This window comes from Heterodontus francisci, chromosome 5 (assembly GCF_036365525.1).
Source record: "Heterodontus francisci isolate sHetFra1 chromosome 5, sHetFra1.hap1, whole genome shotgun sequence".
Classification (NCBI taxonomy): domain Eukaryota; kingdom Metazoa; phylum Chordata; class Chondrichthyes; order Heterodontiformes; family Heterodontidae; genus Heterodontus; species Heterodontus francisci.
Genome location: NC_090375.1, coordinates 196,743,517 through 196,770,505, shown reverse-complemented (window position 1 = coordinate 196,770,505; position 26,989 = coordinate 196,743,517). Strand labels below are relative to the sequence as shown.

The window sequence follows — 26,989 nt, the reverse complement described above, 5'->3', positions numbered from 1 at the left end:
ATGATGAGGAGCAAGGAGGTAAAAAGGCAGATATCACACCTCCTGCGATTGCATGGGAAGGTGCCGTGGGAGGGGATGATGGAGGAGTGGATCAGGGTGTTGCGGAGGGAATGATCCCTTCAGAATGCAGAATGGGGAGGGGAAGGGAAGACGAGTTTGATGGTGGCATCACGCTGGAGGTGCTGGTTCCCTCTACTTTGGGGAGACCAAACGCAGATTGCGTGACCGCTTTGCGGAACACCTCCCCTGAGTCTGAAAGCATGACCCCAAGCTTCCGGTTGCTTGCCATTTTAATTCACCACCCTGCTTTCACACTTACATTTCCGTCCTTGGCCTGCTTCTGTTTTCCAATGAAACTCAAAACAAACCCGAGGAACAATATCTTTATCTTCCGATTAGGCGCTCTACAGCCCTCTATCTCAGACAATGGTTGTAATTTTGATTGTTTTTTACTATGTACCAGTCTTAAACTTATTTTTCATGTTTTTGCTTTCAGGCACAACTGTTCATTATTCTGCCATTAACACCCTCTCTGGACAAATGCTTTGTCTTTTACTGTGGCTATTATTACTCCCTTTGCCTTTTGTTCCATGACATCTTTGTCATTTAATCTCTCCTGCTCGCCATCCTATCACAGACCTTCCCTGCTATTCTTCTTCCCCCCCACCCTTCCCTCTTTCACTTGCTCAAAGCCTATGACATTTCTAACCTTTGCCAGCTCTAATAAAAGGGCACAGATCGGAAACATTGGGCTGGATTTTATTTCCAGCCCGATGTCGAGTTCTGTGACGGGGGCTGGAGATTTGGAGTGGCAGTGGCCGTCAAGGAACCCAATGCCGGGATTGCCAGGCCCGATTTTCCCAGCGGTGGGGAAGCTCCGTGGAAGCCCCTTGTCGCTCTGCGATGGGACATTGTTTTCCATATGCTAATTAAATCTTTGCGTTAATTTAAATGTAACCTGCTGTGATCTTGTCTTCAGTTCCTGATCTTCAGCGCGACTTGCGGCACTCACGCGCCTTCACTTTCCTGTTCAGGGAAAGCTGGCGCCACCAAGGTGGGGAAGGGGGTCAACTCTGCACCTTGCGTATTGGGAACGGGAGGAAAGGCTCAACTCTGCATGATGTTGAGTTGTTTGCAGGGCTGGCAGCCTTTTAAAAATGGCACCAGCAACTGCTCCCGCATCAGGTGACGCTGTGAACAGTGTTGCTAATGCTGTGCCCACCACATGACTGGGGGGGGGAGGGTGGCGGGGGAGGTGGGGGGAAAGCTGCATGTGTATGTGGCTGACTGCCGCAGGATTGTGGTGGCACAGTGTCATGGGTCCTGTGCAGGGTGGCCGCCATTTTCTGCTTTCCTTTCTGGGTGGCGGGACAACAAAATCCAGTCTGTTAACTCTGTTTCTTTGTTGTATGTTTTGGCAGTCTAGCTAGGAGAGATTACCGATTCTTCGGTGCTTTGTTGAAAGATAATTTTCTTTATTCCACTGACTGGAGACCTGAATTTATATTTTTTAAAGAAATTTAAAAAGGAACAGATAAAAGATGACTTTGCTAGCAGCTTAGGACAGCCACCTAATTTGTAACGCTGTGTCCTACATTGCAAGGCCTGTGAGGTGGAGATGAAATGTCTGCTCATCCCAGCAAGAACCAAGATCCAGGAAGTTTAATGGAGCTGCCTGTTCTGTTTAGCAAGGAGAAATACACTGCTAACTGCCATGCTTGAATTACTGTGTGACTATTATGCCACAGGCTCTCACTCTCTCCCTCCCATTCCAGCCTGCAAGCTTCAAACTCTGCCTGCTGACTAACCACCTTTGCACACACCGGCTACAATCAGAAACCCCTTTGGAGGAAATCATCTGCATCGCTATCTCCAAGAGACCCACCGAATCAATCATCTATCTCTTCAAACTAAAAGCCTCAGGACCGCTGAATTCAGCTGGATGTCAGCCAAATTACCAAACTCCACAGACAGTATACCCTTAATTTTTCAATGGTCTCTAATTCGACAAATCTACACTTCCCCACTCTGTAACCTAGTTGAGTGCGTGTGAACCTCTTTTGTGTGTGTGTGTGTGTGTGTGTGTGTGTGTGTGTGTGTGTGTGTGTGTGTGTGTGTGTGAAAATTGTCGCATAGTTTATTATTTCACTTAGTTCGGTTTGAGTACAATAAAGTTAACCTCTTTCTTTGTTAATCTCAAGAAAACCTGTCTGATTGGTTCTTGCTATGATCATAGCAAGTAAGTACTCAAACACCAACTGAATTGGCCAGTAAATTCACTTTAAAAAAAGAATGAAACCTGTTGTGGTGAAACAAGGAGACGGAAAAGAGAGAAGCCCTTCGACCTCCTCCTCACACAACTGTAACAGAAATTTGGGGGCTCATCCAGAATGAAACCCAAAAACAAATGGGAAATTGGAAATGGGAAACCAAATTGATCCCTAGCAATAATTTAAAAACGTCAGTACAGGTTTTCTTGTTGTTTTCAGTGCTAGAGTACCAAAATGTTCATGTTCAAGGCCAGTGCCTTTCTAAACCAGAGTGAAGTAACTTGGGACAGGTTAAACCCCCTATCTATTGAAGAGTTGAGGAATGTAGTTGGGCAGTTAGGGATTACTATCCATCCAAAAGCTAGGACACCTAAAATCCTAAAACATGTGGCCAACCATTTTGCACTTGAACCTGAAGTCTCATTAATAGGTCAGAGATGGAAACAGATAAAGTTACATTAGCTAAGGTACAACTAGAACAGAGGAGACGAGAATTAGAATTCCAGAAGGAGAAAGAGCAGAGAGTGTTTCAGGGAAGTGAAAAAGAGAGAGCTTTCCAGAAGAAGGAGGAGGAAAGGGAGTTAAGGCAACTCGAACTACCTAGGAGAAGACCCAATACAACAAGTGAAGGTACCACTAGTGAAGGAGTTATCCCTAGCTCAGGATCAAGTGCTGAGCTCTTAAAGTTCTCCCAGTTGATATTAAAGTTCAATAAGGGGATGTAGAAGCATTTTTCATCTCTTTTGAAACGCTTGCAAAACAGCTGAAGTGGTCAACAGAGAGCTGGACATTGTTATTGCAAAGCAAACTAACAGGAAAAGTCCATGAAGTTTATTGACCGTTGCCTGATGAGAGTTCATTAGACTATGAGATGACCAGAAATGCTATCCTGGGAGCATATAAGCTGAGACGTACTGCAAAAAATTCTGAACCCCCGAAAACAGCCTGAACAAGCTTACGTAGAGTTTGAAAGAGTTGAGCAGCTTGCTTTTGACCAGTGGAAGTGGGGACTTAAGATACAGCCTGCATATGAAAACCTCAAAGAGATGATCCTCCTAGAGGAGTTCAAAAACTTTCTCCGGCATTTCCATTAAAACCCACACAGAGGAACAAAAGTTTCCAACAGCCAGGCAGGCCACAATCCTGGCTGATGAATTTACGCTGTCCACAAGCCCTTACCCCAAGGGAAACCCTTCCCTAGTTACCCCCAAAAACCCAAAAAGGATAAAAGGTGGGAGAGTGATAGGAGCCCGAACACGGATGGGCGAGAAGGGAAAGCTGGACACATAGGGACTCTTCTCAGGGCAAAATGGATGGTGCTGAGAGCAATATTGATGCCTCAAAACCTGTGTGATTCCATTGTAACAAGGTCACCTTCGAGCTGACTGCTGGAAGTTACGGGGAAAACCTATAGGATTAATCGGGCACACCAGGCCAGTGCAGGAAAAGGGGCCATGATGAAGGCACAGCCGACCAGGCTATGGCTTTAACTATGGCAGTAAGACCCCAGTAAACATACCACTGTGAGCGCAGGAAAACTTAACAAAATCCCTGAGAATTACCAGGATTATGTGTCCAAAGGAAAAGTGACCCCTCAAGTGAGGCACACAAGCCCATAGTCATATTTAGGGATACAGGGGCCACCCAATTCCTTCTGCTGGGCAAAGGCATGACCTTTCCCCCAGAGAGTGCATTGAATACCAGAGTGTAAGTAAACGGTATCAGAGTGAAATATAGGCCCATAATTTTATACCGGGTGCACCTGGAGTGCGACCTTGTTTCAGGATGGTAACCGTGGGGATTGTCCCCAGTTGACCTCCTCTGCTAATTGGTATTTTGGGGTGGCACAGTGGTTAGCACCGCAGCCTCACAGCTCCAGCAACCCGGGTTCGATTCTGGGTACTGCCTGTGCGGAGTTTGCAAGTTCTCCCTGTGACCGTGTGGGTTTTTGCTGGGTGCTCCGGTTTCCTTCCACAGCCAAAGACTTGCAGGTTGATGGGGCAACTTACAATGGCCAATTTACCCTTGTGTAGGTAGATGGTAGGGAATATGGGATTACTGTAGGGTTAGTATAAGTGAGTGGTTGTTGCTCAGCACAGACTCGGTGGGCCGAAGGGCCTGTTTCAGTGCTGTATCTCTATGACTATGACCTGTGGACAGGGTCGACTTGCTCCTGGGTAATGATCTGGCGGGGGTGATGGTGATAGCTTCCCTAGTGGCTTTAGAGAGACTGAAAGAGGTCAGGGAGACAGAGCAGTTATAAGACAAGGTCCCTGGCATTTTTCATAGTAAGTAATCAAATACTGACTGAATTGGCCAGTACATACACTTAAAAAAAGAATTAAATCTGTTGTGGTGAAACAAAGAGAGGGAAAATAGAGAAGCCCTTCAACCCATCCTCACCTGACCGTAACAAAAGCAAATGGAATGTTGTTGCTTATTGCAAGGGGAATGGAATATAAAAGTAGGGATGTTTTGCTACACTTGTTTTGGGTATTGGTGAGACCACATTTGGAGTACTGTGTGCAGTTTGGTCTCCTTATTTAAGAAAGGATATAAATGCAGAGAAAGTTCACTCGACTGATACCTGGGATTTGGGCGTGGGGGATGTTATCTTATGAAGAAAGGTTGGACAGATTGAGTCTGTATCCAATGGAGTTTAGAAGAATGAGAGGTGATCTTATATGTTTCAATAAGATCCTGAGCGGACTTGACAGAGTAGATGCCAGAAGGATGTTTCCCCTTATGGGAAAGACCAGAGCTAGGAGACACAGTTTAAAAATAAGGGGTCCCCTATTTAAGATGGAGGAGAGGAGAATATTTTCTCTGAGGGTCATTAGTCTGTGGAATTTACTTCCTCAGAGCAGTAGAGGCAGGGTCATCAAATATATTCAAGATGGAGTTAGATAGATTCTTGATTGACAAGCTCATCAAGGGTTATGGGGGGCAGGCAGGAAATTGGAGTTGAGGCCACAATCAGATCAGTCATGATCTTGTTGAATGGCGGAGCAGGCTCGAATGGCCTACTTCTGCTCCTAATTCGTATGTTGGTATGACGTGTTCTGCTTCAGACATGCTGTCTAATTTTGAAGCAATTCTGTACTGTAAAAATCATTTTCTCCAACGTGACCAGTTTTGAGTTTGATTTGGTCCTTCCATGTGTCCAAACCTTTCTGGGAGTGTAAATTTAAGATCCATGGCTTTTCTAAACTTTTTAGGTAGTTTTCTTTCTATTTTAAATTTTCCTTCTCATACTGGAAGTTTTCTCGTGCTTTTTGGAAATTTTCCTGCGCTTTTCAGCCTTGTGGTCACCTTGTGTAATATTGCCGACACCAGCTCTGCTTTTAAGGATTTTTGTTTTTTTCCCCGGTGCTGCCTGTTTCGTCCGCTATTAGAAACTATTTTGTACCCTTTTTAAAGAGTTGCTCACCAGATCCCCGACCATTACTTGGTTCTCTGACTTGAAGCCTGTGATCATTGGACCGGGATTTTTTTCCCCCACAGGCCATCACGCCTCTGTGGTGCAGCCTGAATGCGACACCCTGTCTCTTCGTGCCTCACTTGTCCATGGATCAGCTCTGGAGCTTTTCACAGCCTCTTCTCCAGTTGTGCAGTCTTGGTGTAGCTTTGTTGCCATGTCTTCAGGTTTGACGATTTTCAAATTTTTCCGGGTGTTGCACAGCAAAAACCATTTGCCATAGAATCATGGGAGGTTTATGGCACAGAAAGAGGCGACTTGGCCCATTGTGTCTGCGTTGGCTGAAAAACGAGCCACCCTTTCTAATCCCATCTTCCAGCATTTGGTCCATAGCCCTGCAGATTACAGCACTCGAGTTACATATCCAGACTTCTTTTAAATGAGTTGAGGGTTTCTGCCTCCACTATCCTTTCAGACAGTGAGTTCCAAACCCCCACCAATCTTTTGGTGAAAAATGTTTTTCTCATCTCCCCTCTAATCTCTCTACCAATCATTTTAAGTCTATGCCCCCTAGTCACTGACCTCTCTGAGGTAAATAAGCCCTTCACATTCACTCTATCCAAGTCCCTCACAATTTTGTACATTTCAATCAAATCTCCCCTCAGCCTCCTCTGTTCCAAGGAGAACAACCACAGCCTATCCAATCTTTCCTCATAGCTGTAATTTTCCAGTCCCACCAACATCCTCATAAATCTCCTCTTTACCCTCTCTAGGGCAATTACATCCTTTCTGTAATGAGGTGACCAGAACTGCACACAATATTTAAGTTGTGGCCTAATCAATGAGTTATACAGTTCCAGTATAACCTCCCTGCTCTTATATTCTATACCTCGGCTAATAAAGGACTCCATATGCCTTCTTAACCACCTTGTCGACCTGTCCTGCTAGGGATCTGTGGACATACATTCCAAGGTCCCTCACTACCTCTGCACCTCTTAACCAGTTAACCTATTTGATCGTAAATACAGAAAATGCTGGAAATACTCAGGTCATTGACCTGAAACATTAACTTTGTTTCTCATTCCAGAGCTGCCAGATATGAATATGTCCAGCAATTTTTGTTTTTATTTCAGATTTCCAGCATCTGCAGTATTTTGCTTTTGTAACCTGTTTGACAGTGTTGGTCAAGGGATAAATATTTATCTAGTAACCAGAACTCCCCTGCTCTTCAAATGCAGTCATGCCATATATTACCTCCACTTGAGCAGAGCAACATGATGACACTTCTGACAATTCAGCACACACTCACCAGTGTCAATATGCTTAAATCCTGAGTGGGGTGTCAACCCATGACCATATGGCTCAGGCGAGAGTGCTCATCACTGAGCCAAACTAACAGGTTAGTGGCTGTTCACAGAACAAAAATGATGCAACAAATTCATGGACAACTTGAGCCAAAAAACAAAGGCACGTTTCACACACAGGCTTAAAGAAATGCAACCTGGACTTTGACAGTAGCAGCTTGACAGCAATAAAAATTTCCATTCACTAACTGTTCTGAACATTGATAACTGCATGTACAAGTCTACACTTCACAAAATAAAAGTAGATAAAGACAACAATCATTTCAAAATAATTTTATTGAAACAAATTTCTTAACATATCAAGGAAAAGGCAGAAGTGAGTAGAAAAGCTGCTTGTGAATCACGTTAACATAAAAAAAATGAGACAATAAATGTATCAAAAAAACTGTCACAAAAGCTTGTCACAAAAATAAAACTATGTGCAGCTTCATCTGAGCACTGGAGCCACTCTGACGATAGATGGACTCCATGTTCTGAAACAGCAAAGAAATGGCCATCTAATTTGGTCATCCCAAACTCAGAGACTAGCATGCTGAGAAAGGAAGGTCCTTATCCTCTGCAAAAGTTCCTTCTTCACACTGTCTGGCACTAGGGCTGAAAGAAAAACACATACAAAAAAAAAAAACACAAATGTAGCATAATGCACTGAAGTTGGAATTCCATCTCTGAATCATATTAGTCTGCATTACAGAAGTACACACATTTGAAATATCTACATTACTTAAATCTGTCACACGTTTACAGCAAGAATGCACCAATTCAAATTTCCAATGCTTTACATTTTACACAGGGCCAAGGAGTGGAGTGATTAGCTGAAGTATTTGGAGCATAAATGTAGCAGGCTGCAAGGCCTAAGTTGCAACAGGGGTGGAGTAGGACCAGTTTCTGCTTAACCGGCAGCAGGGAGCAAACAGTCTTGGGGTAGATGACGAGAGCACAGGCTCTCATGGGAGCCGAGGACCAGGCTAGCATGGAGCCTTGGCTTTGAGGTTGGGATGTTGACCGTGGTAGGGTTAATCCAGATAGTATGTAGTGTGTGTAGTATTACTTAAGGAAAGGAGACCCAATAAATAAAAAAGATCATATTCTGCTCCCACACTGTCACTTGTAATTGCTTTTCTGCCATTGACCCTGGCAGAAAAATTGTTGTAACGCAAATGGAAAGTTAAAAAGACAAAAAGGAGGGCTTTTTATTGCACTGTAGCAACACTTACCTGTCCAGTGCAGAGCTAGCCTAGGTTTGGTGGCAAAATAAAGTTACTGGAGAGAGTTATACCACATCTCTCATTCTCGCTCTCGCGCTCTCACCCATCCACTCTTTTCCAACATTCTCTGAGATTTGAAATTGTAATATGAGTGTTGGGGCTGGCAAGGGAAGGAAAAATAGAAAATCAATGGGAGTGGCCAAGGGTGGAAAGGATGAGACGAAGAGAGTGTGTTGGCTGAATGAACAGCAATAGTGATTGAAAGAAAAACAAGAAATACTGGAATCACTCAGCAGGTCTGGCAGCATCTGTGGAACTCCGAAGAAGGGTCACTGACCCGAAACGTTAACTCTGCTTCTCTTTCCACAGATGCTGCCAGACCTGCTGAGTGATTCCAGTATTTCTTGTTTTTCTTTCAGATTTCCAGCATCCGCAGTATTTTGCTTTTATTTTAGTGATTGAAAGAACTTGGGGAGTATTTCCCCCTCCCCACCACCACCGTGCTTAGAGTAAAAGCAAACTATTTTTGACTGGTGAATAACTCACTCCTCCCTACACGATCTCACACTGAATCATAGCTCAGTTGTGATTGACATTTTGCTGTCTTGTCTAAAATCTATTTTTTGCATCTGATGTGATTAGTTTGCATAACTGAAAGACAAAATTATATCTTCTAACCTTTGTAGACCTGTTACAGATGCTAAATGTATCTTTTTAAAATTTGAAAATCAACTGCTATAAAAAAAAATAAGTCAGCCATTCAGCCCCTCGAGCCTGCTCCACCATTTAATATCATGGCTGATATGATTGTGGCATTAACTCCACTTCCTGCCTGTGCCCCCATTACCCTCAACTCCCTTGTAGATCAAAACTCTGTCTAGCTCTGCCTGCAATATATCCAATGTCCCAGCCTCCCCTGCTCTCTGGGGAAGAGAATTCCAAAGATTAATAACACTAAGAAATTCTTTGTCATCTCCATCTAAAAAGGGAGATTATGAAACTGTGCCCCCAGTTCTAGATTCCCCGAAGAGGGGAAACATCCTCTCAGCATCTATCCTGTCAAGCCTCCTCAGAATCTAATATGTTTCATTGAAATCACCTCTCATTCTGAATGCCAATGGCTATAGGCCCAACCTGCTCAACCTTTCCTCATAAGATAACCCTGTCATCCCAGGAATCAGACTAGAGAACCTTCTCTGAACTGCTTCTATGCAAGAATGTCCCTCCTTAAGTAAGGACACCAAAACTATATGCAGTACTCCAGGTGTGGTCTCACCAATGCCCTGTACAGTTGTAGCAAGACCTCCCTACTTTTATACTCCATCCCCCTTGCAATAAAAGACAACATTCCATTTGTCTTCCTGATCACTTGCTGTACCTGCATGCGAACATTGTGATTCATGTACAAGGACACCCAGTTCTCTGTACCACAGCATTCTGCAGTTTCTCTCCATTTTAATATTATTCTACTTATCTATTCTTCCCGCCAAAGTGACAACCTCACATTTTCCCACATTATATTCCATCTGCCAAATTTTTGCACACTCACTTAACTGACCTACATCCCTTTGCATACACTATATGTCCTCCTTACAACTTGCTTTCTTACCAATCTTTGTATCTGACCAACTAAATGCATAAAATAAAAGCAAAATACTGCAGATGCTGGAAATCTGAAATAAAAACAAGAAATGCTGGAACCACTCAGCAGGTCTGGCAGCATCTGTGGAATGAGAAGCAGAGTTAACGTTTCGGGTCAGTGACCCTTCTTCGGAACTGGATGCAACTAAATGCATACTTTGGTTCTGTCTTCACAAAGGAGGACACAAATATCATATCAGAAATGTTGGGGAACTCAGGGCTTAGTGAGAGAGAGGAACTGAAGGAAATCAGTATTCGTAGAGAAATGGTGTTGGGGAAATTGATGGGATTGAAGGCCGATAAATCCCCAGGGCCTGATAATCTACATCCCAGAGTACTGAAGGAAGTGGCCCCAGAAATAGTGGATGCATTGGTGGTTATCTTCCAAGATTCTACAGACTCTGGAACAGTTCCTACAGATAGGAGGGTAGCTAATATAACCCCACTATTTAAAAAGGGAGGTAGAGAGAAAGCAGGGAATTATAGACCAGTCAGCCTGACGTCAGTACTGGGGAAAATTCTAGAGTCCATTATCAAAGATTTTATAGCAGAGCACTTAGAGAACAGTGGTAGAATCGGACAGAGTCAGCATGGATTTACGAAAGGGACATCATGCTTGACAAATCTACTAGAATTCTTCGAGGATGTAACTAGTAGAGTTGATGAGGGGGAGCCAGTGGATGTGGCTTATCTGGACTTTCAGAAGGCTTTCGACAAAGTCCCACATTAGAGATTAGCGTGTAAAATTAAAGTGCATGGGATTGGGGGTGGTGTATTGCGATGGATAGAAAATTGGTTGGCAGTCAGGAAACAAAGTGTAGGAATAAACAGGTCTTTTTCTGAATGGCAGGCAGTGACTAGTGGGGTACCGCAGGGATTGGTGCTAGGACCCCAGCTATTCACAATATACATGAATGATTTAGATGAAGGAACTAAATGTAATATCTCCACATTTGCAGATAACACAAAACTGGGTGGGAGGGCGAGTTGTGAGGAAAATGCAGAGAGGCTTCAGGGTGATTTGGGCAAGATTTTGTAGCAAAAACAGGAAGGCAGATTATCTGAACCGCTATAAACTGAGAGAGGGGAATATGCAACGAGACCTGGGTGTTCTCGTATACCAGTCGCTGAAGGTAAACATGCAACAGGCAGTAAAAAAAGGCAAATGGTATGTTGACCTTCTCAGAGAGAGGATTCAAGTACAGGTGCAGGGCTGTCATGCTGCAATTATACAGGGCCTTGGTGAGGCCACACCTGGAATATTGTGTGCAGTTTTGGTCTCCTTATCTGAGGAAGGATGTTTTTGCTATAGAGGGAGTGCAGTGAAGGTTTACCAGACTGATTCCTGGGATGGTGGGACTGATGTATGAGGAGAAATTGAGTCGGTTAGGATTATATTCACTGGGGTTCAGAAGTGTGAGGGGGGGGGGGGGGGGGGGATCTCATAGAAACCTATAAAATTCTAACAGGACTTGACAGGGTAGACGCAGGAAGGATGTGCCTGATGGTGGGGGGAGTCCAGAACCAGGGGTCATAGTCTAAGGATACGGGGTAAACCTTTCAGGACTGAGCTGAGGAGAAATTTCTTCACCCAGAGAGTGGTGAGCCTGTGGAATTCGCTACCACAGAAAGCAGTTGAGGCCAAAACATTGTATGTTTTCAAGGAGTTAGATATAGCTCTTGGGGCGAAAGGGGTCAAAGGATATGGGAGGAAAGCAGGAACAGGTTACTGAGTTGGATGATCAGCCATGATCATAATGAATGGCAGAGCAGGCTTGAAGGGCCGAATAGCCTACTCTTGCTTCTATTTTCTATGTATCATTCGCATATTTGGCTACAGTACGCCTGGCCCCGTCATCCAAGCCATTAATATAAGTTACAAATATTTGAGGCCCCAGCACTGAACCCTGTGGCACTCCACTAGTTACAGTTTGACAACCTGAAAATGCCCCATTTATGCTTACTCTCTGTTTCCTGTTAGTTAGCCAATCCTCTGTCCATGCTACTATATCACCCCCAACACCATGAGCTCTTCTCTTATGTAGTAACCTATGATGAGGCACCCTATCGAATACCTTTTGGAAATCCAAATACATTACATCTACTGGTTCCATTTCATCCATCTTGCTTGTTACATCCTCGAATAAATTTGTTAAACGCTATTTCCCTTTCATAAAACCATGTTCACTCTGCCTAATTGCATGATGATTTTTTAAATGTCTTGCTATTTCCTAAATAATGGATTCTAGCATTTTCCCAATGACAGATGTTCGGCTAACTGGCCTATAGTTTCCTGCTTTCTGTCTCCCTCCTTTCTTGAAGAGGTGGTACATTTGCAGTTTTCCAATCTACTGCGACCTTTCCAGAAACTAGGGAATTTTGGAAGATTACAATCAGTGCATTCACCTTCTCTACAGCCATTTCTTTTAAGACCCTAGGATGCAGGCCATCAGGCCCAGGGGATTTTTCAGCCTTTAGTTCCATTAGTTTTCCTAGTACTTTTTCCTCTAGTGACATTGATTGTTTTAAGTTAGTGCCTCCCTTTTGTCTCTTGATTTTCTGCTATTCTTGGGATGCTTTTTGTGTCTTCTACTGTGAAGACAGATACAATCTTCCTGCTCCTCCAGTTGTTCCGTCGTCCACTCCCTTGTCAAAACGGTTCGGAGAATACTCCTGCCCTGACAGTTCAGCAGTTGGCTTTCTGAAAAGAAAGCTGATCTTTTGGCTCACTTGCCTTCCCAAATTCTAATCTGGACAATTGCCATAGAAGACCTTCCCCCATCTGATTGAACCAATCATAATGATCAAAATCAAGTTCACCATCTTCACGTCTGACAGATCCACTGCTCTTTTGACTCCAGTAAGTCCTTTGGCTTCCATACTAACCTTTATAATGTCCATAAGATGTGTGCTTCCATATTTGCCTTTCCAGTGACATCTCTTCAGTCTCCTAATCTCATTCATCATTCCCTGTTGTTGGAAATGTGCTTGTGTTCACTCTGTTCCCAAGAAATATATTCCTCCTACCCTCATTACTACTGCCTTGTTACTGTGAGACCAGTACGTTACAAAGTTTAGAGTTAAATCTGACACTATCTTTAAAGTTCTGACTAACCCTGATCACCAGTCTGGTTCTCGGCATGAGAATAACTGGAATTCAACTCTTGGAACAGTATGGCCCATGAAAAACACAATATTAAGGGGCCTGTAACTGCATGGATAAAGGGATGGCCGAGACAAAAAGCAGAGTATGGATAAATGAACATTTTATGGATTAACACAGAAGTGGTATTTCCCAGGAATCGACTGGGACCTCGATTGTTTTCATTTATATAAATAGTTTGGACATAGGCATAACAGCAACAATATTGAACTTTGCTGTTTTCTACCAGATTCAGGGTCATGGAAAACTAAGGAAGATTGCAGGAAGTCACAGGCAGGCTAGCAGCCTGGGCAGATAGGTGACAGATGCAGTTCAACATTACATTGGATATATTGAGAGGAAAAACTGGAATGAAGCACACTAAATGGCAGATTGTGAACAGTCAGCATCAGGCTCCAATTACAGGTTTAAGAGCTCTAAAGGTACAAAGAACAAAGAACAGTACAGCACAGGAATAGGCCATTCGGCCCTCCAAGCCTGCGCCGATCTTGATGCCTGCCTAAAATAACACCTTCTGCACTTCTGGGGACTGTATCCCTCTATTCCCATCCTATTCATGCATTTGTCAAGATGTCTCTTAAACGTCACTATCGTATCTGCTTCCACCACCTCCCCCGGCAGCAAGTTCCAGGCACTCGCCACCCTCTGTGTAAAGAAATTGCCTCGCACATCCCCTCTAAACTTTGCCCCTCACACCTTAAACCTAGGTCCCCTAGTAACTGACTCTTCCACCCTGGGAAAAAGCTTCTGACTATCCACTCTGTCCATGCTGCTCATAACTTTGTAAACCTCTATCGTGTCGCCCCTCCACCTCTGTCGTTCCAGTGAAAACAATCCGAGTTTATCCAACCTCTCCTCATAGCTAATGCCCTCCAGACCAAGCAACATCCTGGTAAACCTCTTCTCTACCCTCTCCAAAGCCTCCACGTCCTTCTGGTAGTGTGGCGACCAGAATTGCACGCAATATTCTAAGTGTGGCCTAACTAAAGTTCTGTACAGCTGCAGCATGACTTGCCAATTTTTATACTCTATGCCCCGACCGATGAAGACAAGCATGCCATATGCCTTCTTGACTACCTTATCCACCTGCACTGCCACTTTGTGACCTGTGGACCTGTACGCCCAGATCTCTCTGCCTGTCAATACTCCTAAGGGTTCTGCCATTTACTGTATTTCCCACCTGCATTAGACCTTCCAAAATGCATTACCTCACATTTGTCCAGATTAAACTCCATCTGCCATTTCTCCGCCCAAGTCTCCAACCAATCTATATCCTGCTGTATCCTCTGAAAATCCTCATCACTACCTGCAACTCCACCAACCTTTGTGTTGTCCGCAAACGTACTAATCAGACCAGCTACATTTTCCTCCAAATCATTTATATATACTACAAACAGCAAAGGTCCCAGCACTGATCCCTGCGGAACAACACTAGTCACATCCCTCCATTCAGAAAAGAACCCTTCCACTGCTACCCTCTGTCTTCTATGACAGAGCCAGTTCTGTATTCATCTTGCCAGCTCACCTCTGATCCCGTGTGACTTAACTTTTGTACCAGTCTGCCATGAGAGACCTTGTCAAAGGCTTTACTGAAGTCCATATAGACAACATCCACTGCCCTTCCTTCATCAATCATCTTTGTCACTTCCTCAAAAAAACTCAATCAAGTTAGTGAGACACGACCTACCCTTCACAAAACCATGCTGCCTCTCGCTAATAAGTTTGTTTGTTTCCAAATGGGAGTAAATCCTGTCCTGAAGAATCCTCGCTAATAGTTTCCCTACCACTGACGTAAAGCTCACCGGCCTATAATCTCCTGGATTATCCTTGCTACCCTTCTTAAACAAAGGAACAACATTGGCTATTCTCCAGTCCTCTGGGACCTCACCTGTAGCCAATGAGGATGCAAAGATTTCTGTCAAGGCCCCAGCAATTTCTTCCCTTGCCTCCCTCAGTATTCTGGGGTAGATCCCATCAGGCCCTGGGGACTTATCTACCTTAATGCTTTGCAAGACACCCAACACCTCCTCCTTTTTGATAATGAGATGACTGAGACTATCTGCACTCCCTTCCCTAGGCTCATCATCCACCAAGTCCTTCTCTTTGGTGAATACTGATGCAAAGTACTCATTTAGTACCTCATCCATTTCCTCTGGCTCCACACATAGATTCCCATCTCTGTCCTTGAGTGGGCCAACCCTTTCCCTGGTTACCCTCTTGCTCTTTATATACGTATAAAAAGCCTTGGGATCTTCCTTAATCCTGTTTGCCAATGACTTTTCATGACCCCTTTTAGCCCTCCTGACTCCTTGCTTAAGTTCCTTTCTACTGTCTTTATATTCCTCAAGGGATTCGTCTGTTCCTGGTCTTCCAGCCCTTATGAATGCTTCCTTTTTCTTTTTGACGAGGCTCACAATATCCTGTGTTATCCAAGGTTCACGAAACTTGCCAAAAACTTATCCTTCTTCCTCACAGGAACAAGCCGGTCCTGGATTCTAATCAACTGATATTTGAAAGACTCCCACGTCAGATGTTGATTTACCCTCAAACAGCTGCCCCCAATCCAAATTCTTCAGTTCCTGCCTAATATTGTTAGAATTAGTCTTCCCCCAATTTAGCACCTTCACCCGAGGACTACTCTTATCCTTATCCACAAGTACCTTAAAACTTGTGGAATTATGGTCACTGTTCCCGAAATGCTCCCCTACTGAAACTTCGACCACCTGGCCGGGCTCATTCCCCAACACCAGGTCCAGTATGGCCCCATCCCTAGTTGGACTATCTACATAGGTAGGCGGGGCTATGGACAACACCATCTTGGAGATGGAACTGGACCATCGGCACTCAGTATACAGCAACACCATTTACCTTGAAGACCAGGACTGGGAGCACAAGATAAATCAAAAGCTAAATAAAATGAATAGGCAGGTTTCATCATAACAGAAAATGGAATACCAAATAACTTCTACATATCCAAAATGTAAAATGTTATTTTGATTTATGGTTGGAGAAAATAATGCATGATTGCACTAGTTTATTTTATTATTGTGAGGGTTGACTAGAATGATATCCTGCTCACCAATCACCTGTGCCCTTGCTGACTTACACTGACTGTCTTTCGGTGCCTGTCATTTAAAATGCTTATCCTCGTTTTAAATCCCTTCGCGACCTCACTCCTCCATCCCAGCAACTCCTGCAGAACTCCCGTCCTTCTGACTCTGGTTTTGTGTATCCTCTGCCTCTTCGCTCCAACATTAGCATTCGTCCCATCAGCTGTCTCAGCCCTATGATCCAGAATTTTCTCGCGAAACCTCTCTGCCTCTTCAGTCTCTCTCGCTCCTTTCAGACCCTCCTAAAAAGCCATCCCTTTGACTGAGCTTCGGGTCACCCCTTCCAATATCTAGCTGTTTGGCTCAGCATCCAGTCTGATGAGGCTTCTGTAAAGCACTTTGGAATTTTTTCCTACCTTAAACAGGTGCTACATAAATGCAAGTTGTTGTTACAGATAGTCATTCTTCAATTCAAATTGTATTTGCAAAGAAGAAAATATTTACATTTTTGTTTGATGGAGAGGGATAATATAGCGAGTATAAAAGTAATACCCCACCCAATATTTCTCTAGCCTTTCAGTATATTTTGTCTCGTGGACACCTGCAACTTTAAGTCTCTTCTTGCATATAGGAACACCACCAATGAATGAATCCCAAAACAGATCCACAGACTAGACCAGAAATTGCTTCAGTAGATTGGCTCACATTTGAAGTCAATAAATGTATTGCCATTCTGTTGTACACTCCACGTGATTCATTTTGGTAGGAAGAACACGGAGAGACAATATAAAATAAAGGGTACAATTCTAAAGGGAATGCAGGAACAGAGGGAAGGTGTCACTGAAGGTGGCAGGACAGGTTGAGAGAGTGGTTAATAAAGCATACAGTATCCTGAACTTTATTAAGAGAGGTAGAGAGGACAAGAGCAAGGAGGTTATGTTGAACTTGTCTAAGGCATTAGTTTGGCCTCAGCTGGAGTATTGTGTCCAGTTCTGGGCACCGCACTTTAGGAAAGACGTGAGGGCATTGCAGAGAGTACAGAAAAGATTCACAAGAATGGTTCCAGGGATGAGGAATTTCAGTTATGAATACAGATTGCAGAAGTTAGGGCTGTTTTCTTGGAGAAGGCCGAGAGGTGACTTGATATAGGTTTTCAAAATCATGAGGGGTCTGGGCAGAGTAGAGAGAGAAACTGTTCCCACTTGTGAAAGGATTGAGAACGAGAGGGCACAGATTTAAAGTATTTAGTAAGAGAAGCAAAAATGACACGAGGAAAACTTTTGTTTTGTTTTTTTTTTTACACAGAGTGGTTAGGATCTGGAATGCACTGCCTGAGAGTGTGGTGGAGACAGGTTCAATTGAGGTATTCAAAAAGGAATTAGACAGTTATATGAAAAAGGAAGAATGTGCAGAGTTATGGGGAGAAGGCAGGGGAATGGAACGGAGTAAACTGCTCTTTCGGAGAGGCGGTGCGGACACGATGGGCCGAATGTCCTCCTACTGCACTGTAACAATTCTGTGAATGAACACATATACATACCTCTCCCTTTTGGTGTAATTTCTGCCACCAAATCATCAACTGTAACATGTTCCAACCCTTTTTCCCTGATCACATCTATAAGAAATTTGGAAAACAATTTCAAAACCAAGACAAAAAGCATGCATCAAAATGACTAGCTCACTAAATATTCAGTTTAAAACTCCACATTTTGAGATTTGAGATTTGTTGGGTTAATGCCAAGTACATTGTACTTTTTTACTCAATTTGTAAAATCAACTGAGATTATCCCTTTCTGTATTTTCTTTACATTACTTAAATTGTATTATTGGTTATATACTTAAAGTGGATACAAAATGTCAGAACCTAGCAACAAATACAAACTGTAAATTCATACCTCAACAAATTCCTACAACTGGTTCAACAAACTTGTCCCCAGAACATGAACCATTAAAGCCATGTCCACACGCACCAGAGAACAATGTGCCGGAGTGGTACTCCAGGGCACTGGACAACACAGCTGGAAAATTGCCCTTCCACATCTGGGACTTGTCACAATAACTCGTTCAATCTAACTATCCATAACTGGATAGCTCTTTCAAAAGAGCCCAGACAACAGAATATTGCATGCAATTCTGGTCGCCACACTAACAGAAGGACGTGGAGGCTTTGGAGAGGGTACAGAAGAGGTTTACCAGGATGTTGCCTGGTCTGGAGGGCATTAGCTATGAGGAGAGGTTGGATAAACTCGGATTGTTTTCACTGGAACGACGGAGGTGGAGGGGCGACATGATAGAGGTTTACAAAGTTATGAGCGGCATGGACAGAGTGGATAGTCAGAAGCTTTTTCCCAGGGTGGAAGAGTCAGTTACTAGGGGACATAGGTTTAAGGTGTAAGGGGCAAAGTTTATAGGGGATGTGCAAGGCAAGTTCTTTACACAAAGGGTGGCGAGTGCCTGGAACTTGCTGCCAGGGGAGGTGGTGGAAGCAGATACGATAGCGATGTTTAAGAGACATCTTGACAAATACATGAATAGGATGGGAATAGAGGGATACAGTCCCCGGAAATGCAGAAGGTTTTAGTTTAGGCAGGCATTAAGATCGGCGCAGGCTTGGAGGGCCGAATGGCCTGTTCCTGTGCTGTACTGTTCTTTGTTCTTTAAGTACAAGGAATGGCCTCCTTCTGTGCTACGTGATTCCACAATTTGAGCAACCCTCAGTTCAGTTCACTCAGATCGACTCCATTTCCCAGTCACTACTGCTAGCACCAAGGTGCATGCTTATGTACTGCTTAAGAGATATAACTCCATTTTACTGGGGCTATTGTAAAGACAGTTTAATACTTGCTCATTGCAACTGGGACAAGTATTTCCAAGTGTTCCTCCAGGGATAAGGACGCAATTAAAACAGTCCAGTCGATTAAAAATAACTTGACATATTATTTAGCAATTCCATCCTCAATGCTGTTCAAACAACATCCTGTGATGCTCATCAGTTGAAGGAGGCTTCAAAAGTAACCAGTGAATACTGCACAAGCCCTCTCCACGTGCACTAGAGCTCAAAAACAGGGGAAGGAGTCAAAGCAACGCACTCTGGTTCCGGTGCTTGATTTCTTCCCCAACTGTCCTTAAAAACCCCTTTTATAAAGGCTGCAAATTAAGAATTGAAACGTGAGTGAATGTGTGAACCGATAATCACTGGGGAAGGAGTTGAAGCTACCCAAACTTATTTTAGACAACTGACAAAAAAACAATCTTGTTTATCGCTGTGGCGAATTTAAAACCCAAGTCACTAAGATGTCTCTTATGTTTAGGAGCATTTTGTGAACTGAATAGAAGAAAGTAGAAAAGTTGCATGAATGTTATACATCATCTTTTCTCTTTCATTTGGTGCTTTAGTCTGGAGAAAAGCATAATATTTAAATTCTCTTCAGTGTTCTGGGATTTCTTGGTTTTTTTTTGAAGAAATGTATACTGAAATACCATATTAGTTACAAAACAATACATGTTCTAAAGCAAGGAATTTAATCTCTCCTAGTGCATCTGTGGGTAAATGCCTGGTCTATTGCTACTCAGCTTTACAGACCAGAAAGTTCCTAGATTTGATACTAACCAGCGCTGATCTAGCCAGTCCCAGATGGGGTATGGTGGAGGTTGCAGAAATGGGCTTGTCAATTTTTCCCTCCTCAGCCTGAAAATATTGTGTTCCTGATCAATATCCTGTGATCACTGCTGGAAAGTGACATTACAGTTTCCATGGTTTATAGTAGGTGCATTGGCATCAGTTCAATTTATGCAGTGGATGGTAAAACTAAAAATCAATTGTAACCAAAAAATTAAATAGTAAGCGCCAAAGGTAAAGCCTGTGTAAAAGGTAAGGCAACATTCTAGTGCCAGCCTTAAATTTCCACACTGGGTATGCAGCAGGTGGTGAGGGAACCAAGAGGGAAAAACATACTTGACCTCGTCCTCGCCAATCTGCCTGCCGCAGATGCTTCTGTCCATGACAGCATTTGTAGGAGTGACCACCGCACAGTCCTTGTGGAGACGAAGTCCCGCCTTCACATTGAGGATACCCTCCATCGTGTTGTGTGGCACTATCACCGTGCTAAATGGGATAGATTTCGAACAGATCTAGCAATGCAAAACTGGGCATCCATGAGGCACTGTGGGCCATCGGCAGCAGCAGAATTGTACTCAACCACAATCGGTAACTTCATGGCCTGGCATATCCCCCACTCTACCATTACCATCAAGCCAGGAGAACAACCCGGGTTCAATGAAAAGTGCAGGAGGGCATGCCAGGAGCAGCACCAGGTATACCTCAAAAATGAGGTGTCAACCTGGTGAAGCTACAACACAGGACTATCTGCGTGCCAAACTGCATAAGCAGCATGCGATAGACAGAGCTAGGCGATCCCATAACCAATGGATCAGATCTAAGCTCTGCAGTCCTGCCACATCCAGCCGTGAATGGTGGTGGACAATTAAACAACTAACTGGAGGAGGTGGCTCCACAAATATCCCAATCCTCAATGATGGGGGAGCCCAGCACATCAGTGCGAAAGATAAGGCTGAAGCATTTGCAACAATCTTCAGCCAGAAGTGCCGAGTTGATGATCCATCTCAGCCTCCTCCTGAATTCCCCAGCATCACAGATGCCAGACTTCAGCCAATTCGATTCACTCCGCGGGATATCAAGAAATGACTGAAAGCACTGGATACTGTAAAAGCTATGGGCCCTGACAATATTCCAGCAATAGTACTGAAGACCTGTGCTCCAGAACTTGCCGCGCCCCTAGCCAAGCTGTTCCAGTACAGCTACAACACTGGCATCTACCCTCCAATGTGGAAAATTGCCCAGGTATGTCCTGTACACCAAAAGCAGGACAAATTCAACCCGGCCAATTACCGCCCCATCAGCCAAACCTCAATCATCAGTAAAGTGATGGAAGGTGTCATCAACAGTGCCATCAAGCAGCACTTGCTTAACAGTAACCTGCTCAGTTTGGGTTCCGCCAGGGCCACTCAGCTCTTGACCTCATTGCAGCCTTTGTTCAAACATGGACAAAAGAGCTGAACTCACGAGGTGAGGTGAGAGTGACTGCCTTTGACATCAAGGCAGCATTTGACCGAGTATGGCATCAAGGTGCCCTAGCAAAACTGAGGTCAATGGGAATCAGGGGGAAAACCCTCTCCTGGCTGGAATCATACCTAGCGCAAAGGAAGATGGTTGTGGTTGTTGGAGGTCAATCATCTGAGCTCCAGGACATCACTGCACGAGTTCCTCAGGGTAGTGTCCTAGGCACAACCATCTTCAGCTGCTTCATCAATGACCTTCCTTCAATCATATCAGAAGTGGGGATGTTCGCTGTTGATTGCACAATGTTCAGCACCATTCGTGACTCCTCAAAGCAGTCTGTGTAGAAATGCAGCAAGACCTGGACAATATCCAGGCTTGGGCTGATAAGTGGCAAGTAACATTTGCGCCACACAAGTGCCAGGCAATGACCATCTCCAACAAGAGAGAATTTAACCATCTCCCCCTTGACATTCAATGGCATTACCATCACTGAATCCCCCACTATCAACATCCTAGGGGCTACCATTGACCAGGAACTGAACTGGAGTAGCCATATAAATACCATGGCTACAAGAGCAGGTCAGAGGCTAGAAATCCTGAGGCGAGTAACTCATCTCCTGGCTCCCCAAAGCCTGTCCACCATCAATAAGGCACAAGTCAGGAATGTGATGGAATACTTTCCATTTGCTTGGATGGGTGCAGCTCCAACAACACTCAAGAAGCTCGAAACCATCCAGGACAAAGAAGCCCGCTTGATTGGCACCCCATCTGCAAACATTCACCAAAGCACAGTGGCAGCAGTGTGTACCATCTTACAAGATGCACTGCAGCAATGCACCAAGGCTCCTTAGACAGCACCTTCCAAACCCGCGACCTCTACCAACTAGAAGGACAAGGACAGCAGAGGCATGAGAACACCACCACCTGTAAGTTCCCCTCCAAGTCACACACCAACTGACTGGGAACTATATCGCCGTTCCTTCACTGTCGCTGCGTCAAAATCCTGGAACTCCCTTCCTAACAGCACTGTGTTTATACCTACCCCACATAGACTGCAGCGGTTCAAGAAGGCAGCTCACCACCACCTTCTCAAGGGCAATTAGGGATGGACAATAAATGCTGGCCTGGCCAGCGATGCCCACATCCCACGAATGAATTAAAAAAAAAGAAAAATGAAAGTCACTATCTACATACATCATTAAGGTAATCGCACTTTCATGAAGTCTGAACAGCTGGTTGAAGCTGTGTGAACTGCCCAAAATAGTCAGTGCCCGAGTGGCATCTTTTGTAATTAACTTCTATGGTCATATTGAGCATGATTCCCTGATTATATGCTTCCTCCCGCGATAAGTGGGGGCTGTTTATGAATTTTTGTAGTTCTAGCATCAGTTGTGATGGGTGACCCTTATGATTGACTAGCCTGGTGACTCTTGCTGGCCAGACTAGCACTTGGCCAAGGTTCTGGAAAGCTGAAGACACCTATTGAACTGTATGTTGTCATGATTGGCAAAAGAGCCAAAGACATGAGGAAAACTTTTTAATGTAGCAAATGGTTACAATGTGGTATGTATTGCCTGAAAGGATAGTGGAGGCAGATTCAACAACAAAAGGGAATTGGATAAACATCTTAAGAAAAAATGTTTGTGGGTTACAAGGAAAGGGCAGGGGAGTTGGACTAGTTAAATTGCTTTTGCAGGGAGCTGGCATGGGCTCAACGGGCCAAATGGCCTCCTTCTATGCTGTAACCATTCTATGATAAAATATCAATGTTCTGGTCCAGGCTCTCCCATTCATTCAGAAAGAACTTGTTTCCCCACTTGCTGTACGCAGACACAATGCGTCAAAAGATCTCCTTCCAAGCTATATGATTCCCTCACGATTCCACATTTAAATCAAACTTTGCATTCTTCACCGGCCAATTAAAGTTTTTCTTTGTCCTTAAACCTAACTAGATTTTAAAAGAAAGGAATACAGAGATGCTAGTTATTTAGGCTGCACACAAAAAAAATTACACCGAAGCTGAACTGTGCGTGCTTTTATGTACAGACTATCAGAACCCCGGATGCAGATAATAATGTGAAAGCAGTGAATGATGAGGGATGGTAGCACAGTGGTAATGTTATTGGACTAATGCACTGGATACGCGAGTTCAAATCCCACCATGTCAGCTAGGGGAATTTAAATCCAATTAATTAACAAATCTAGAATAAAATGCTCATCGCATTCATAAGGATCACGAAGCTACCAGATTGTCGTAAAAACGCATCTGGTTCACCAATGTCTTCAGGGAAGGACCTTTACCTGGTCTGGCCTCCATATGACTCCAGACTCACACCAATGCAATTGATGCTTAACTGCCCTCTGAAATGGCCTAGCAAGCCACTCAGTTGTGAGCAGCTCACCACCACCTGCTCAAGGGCAATTAAGGACAGGCAATAAATGACAGCCTTGTCAGTGACACTCACATCCCAGGAATGAATAAAAAGAGGATCCCAGTGCTCATTCTCAGTCAATCAACCTGTAGTCACCGCTGACCTGGTGCCAACTAGAACATTTTTCTAAAGTTCACAGGGTTCAAGTTGCAGCTGAAAGGTCTCCTGCAAAGTGAGGTCAGCCCTCTTCCCCAAAGAAAGTTTACCTTTACAGTGTGCTTTCAACTGATCTTTCCATCCACATTCAGTGAGCTTTGCTCGAAGCAACTCCTTCAGACTGTGGGCAAATAAGACAGACTAGAGTGAACTGATGGGTCCCAATTATTTTGAAGTTTGAAAATACATTTAAGGCAGAAACTGTCTCACCGTTCTCGCTCTCCCGTTTCTATCAACTTCTGGTTTATAGTTGCTCGGAGTTGTGTGTCTTTATTCATTTCAGAAACCTGGTATTTGCAACAGCATGAAAACATCAGCATTTATGAATATGAAAAGGAACAAAGGCATTTTGTTTTGACAGCTAACATGTCTCCAAACACTTGTTAAGCAAATTTATCAGCTGACCTTTTACTGCATTGGAACTTTTCACAATTGGTTCATATTCAGAGTGTGAGCAGCAGATGAGAATATAACATACAAATGTGAGAAGCCCCAAGTGCATAAAATAAAGGATTTCTGTCACATTAATAAAGCACGGAGCTCTTAGATATGAAGCCATTTTTCACAAGGGCATTGCATTGGAAGTTACCAGCACGTTCAGATTTTATACACTTCAGTTTCTTGTTCAATACAAACCACCACCTTGAATGGGCAGATGGGCACATGGGATAGGAGATAAACAAGCTGCAAGTTAAAAGCAAAATACTCTGTTTGGAAAAATCCCCATTTTCAATCTGTTTCTAGGTCTCAAAAGTAATTTTTGCCCTCTAGTTGTCCTTTAGTTTTCTTTCATTTTCACTTCATGCCAGCATATTACCTCAGATATATAGTATTTGGGTTACACTAACAAGTAGAGGGGCAATTTAGAGAGGGAAGAGGGCCTGTGACTGTCTGGTGGCTGTTCGGTTTTGAAATATTTGGATACAATACTCAATAAGGGGCAGGTCATTTAGGACTGAAATGAGGAGGAATTTCTTCAGAGGGTGTCACCACCCTCTTTGGAATTCTCTGCCCCACAGGACTGTGGAGGCTCAGTCATTGAGTATGTTCAAGACAGACATCAATAGATTCTAAAATATTAAAACAAAGGGATATGGGGAGCGTGCAGGAAAATGGTGATGAAGATCAGCACTGATTTGATTGAATGGCAGAGTAGGCTCAAAGGGCTGAATGGCCTGCTCCTGCTCCTATTGCTTATGTTAAGACAGAAAGCAACCAGAAACAGAACAAAAGCTTTTAACAAACAACCGCCCACCCCCACCCAGCCTGCAATTCCAGCCCTCTCCCCAATTGTTTAGGTTAAATCAGATGCCATACAATCCCCATGCCCAGTCCCACCCTGAACTGAGTTTCAAACCCCATGTTGCATCAACTACCAAGATTACTTTCTTCCACTTCTGTAATATTACTAACCTCTGCCTGTATTTCACCAAGTGCCACTGAAAATCTTATCCATGCTTGCTAATTCCAGAATCAACATCTCCAACACCCTTCCAGAGTTCCACCCAATACAAACTACGCACAAGTGTCCAATAAAAAAATGACTCTGGAAATAATTGCGTTGATGACTTGATTAGCTGGATCTAGTCTTCCCTGCAAATACATATTGCAGTTAGGAGACAAGGTTGTAACAAAAAGGAGATGCATTCACACCAACACAAGTTGCAGCTGCAAGCTTTTAAACTTGGCATTTTTCAACTCACTAAAAACTGCTGTAATATGTGACCCCTAGTGGTTCCAAGGATATTTTGCAATAATTGCACTTCAATTAACATGGGTGAGATCTAACAATCTCACTTGCAAATAAGAATGACTGAACAAAGCTTCACTTTTATCAAAAGCCTGGAAGGGACTGTAGTCCATCCTTTCTCCCAATATACACTGCAAATCATCCAGGAGACAGCCCTGCAATTAACATTGCTTCTCCACCACAACTGAAGTACCAAATTCACACTGTTCCATTAGATAGTTCTGAAAATCTCAGTGCTGTGTATAATCGAGCTGTCACTCAGGTGTCTTTGCAGCTATATTAACTGTGGTGCTCTTCAGTGCTTGAATTGCAACCCACGTTGTTGCCTTGCATCTTGACACTAGAATTTACATAACTCAATTAAAGTGCATTTCTGGCTAATCATATCCAGTTAGGACATCTTTCATCTGCACCTATGCTTAAGAAAAAAAGAGAATCGTTAGCAGAACAAAGACAGGGAAAAGCCAAAAAGAGATAATGGCTACTTTTATACAGCACCAGGACCTCTGCTAATGGTGACAGCATAGAGAGACAGAAAGAAGTGCCAGTGAAAATCTGGGTGCAAAGAGGCTATAGCCACAATTCAAAGAGAAGCAATCATTTCTGAATGAACTCATCTCTCTTATCCATGTCTTCTTTCCCCATACACAGTCCTGCTTCTCACTCACTGTCACATACCGGTTCACCGCAGCACCATCACCACCCAGGCACGTTCACCCCTCTCTTGCTTTGGCCTGCCCCCTCCATCCCCTTTCCTCTCTCTACCACCACCACCCACCCCACTCGACTCGACTTTCCTCCTCTACCAGCTCAGACCCAACTTCTCTTCCCCCTTACTCCACTGGTTCCTTCTCTCTCTGAACTGCCTCCTCCCCCTCCCTACCATCCCTTTCATTAGAACATGAGAAATAGGAACAGGATTAGACCACATGGCCCCCTCTCTCCTCCCCCTCCCGGTTCCCGCGCCCCTTCCCTTCCCGACTCGGGCTGCCATTCTTTCCCCTCCCGGGCTCGGAGTGCTGTGATCTGGGCCGGAGCTCCGGCCTCACCTGCGCCTCTCTCCGCCACAACAACCCGAGCGGATCCAAGGCGACAGTGCTCAGCGACTCCACTCCCCGGACACCCGCGGTCCCGCAGCACAGTTCCTGCCCACAAAGAACCAGTTATATAATCCATTGCTGGGGTGAATCAAAAAAAAACCCACAACACGCAACAGAAAGCGAGGAAGGGAAAACAAATTAATTCTGTTAACTTCTGGTTGAGAACCGGCGTAACGTTTTTATGGGAACTGACAAGTGCCTCCATGATTATCTTCCCCCGAAGATAATCACTGAACCGAACTACAACAAACCATAAACTTAAAACAAAGCTAAGCTTGTGTTACAAACTCAGAAACTATTTGTAAATGAACATTGATTAATAAAAATGAACCAAATCGTGGATATGTAGCTTATAAATGG

The 26,989-nt window shown here is 43.9% G+C and overlaps 1 protein-coding gene across 2 annotated transcripts; it reads right to left on the bottom strand.

Annotated features, from left to right (window-relative positions):
- Positions 1-7,310: 7,310 nt before the first annotated feature.
- eny2 (ENY2 transcription and export complex 2 subunit) lies at positions 7,311-26,672 on the bottom strand. 2 transcript variants are annotated; one of them, XM_068031011.1, is made up of 5 exons: positions 26,579-26,672; positions 23,990-24,066; positions 23,830-23,900; positions 17,652-17,726; positions 7,311-7,646 (listed from the first exon to the last, which is right to left on the bottom strand). In XM_068031011.1, the coding sequence occupies exons 2-5, from the start codon at positions 24,055-24,057 to the stop codon at positions 7,570-7,572; spliced, it is 291 nt and encodes a 96-aa protein (XP_067887112.1). In that variant the 5' UTR covers positions 24,058-24,066; positions 26,579-26,672; the 3' UTR covers positions 7,311-7,569. The 2 variants fall into 2 exon arrangements, with proteins under 2 accessions (XP_067887112.1, XP_067887111.1); XM_068031010.1 differs by lacking the exon at positions 26,579-26,672 and adding an exon at positions 25,193-25,380.
- Positions 26,673-26,989: the final 317 nt, after the last annotated feature.

Coding starts and splice junctions, on each gene's coding strand:
- eny2 (XM_068031011.1), bottom strand. CDS start 24,057: ATGAATAAAGACACACAACTCCGAGCAACTATAAACCAGAAGTTGATA. Junction 17,727..23,829: donor GTTGAAAGCACACTGTAAAG/GTAAACTTTCTT, acceptor AATTTCTTATAG/ATGTGATCAGGGAAAAAGGG. Junction 7,647..17,651: donor AATTACACCAAAAGGGAGAG/GTATGTATATGT, acceptor TTTTTCTTTCAG/CCCTAGTGCCAGACAGTGTG.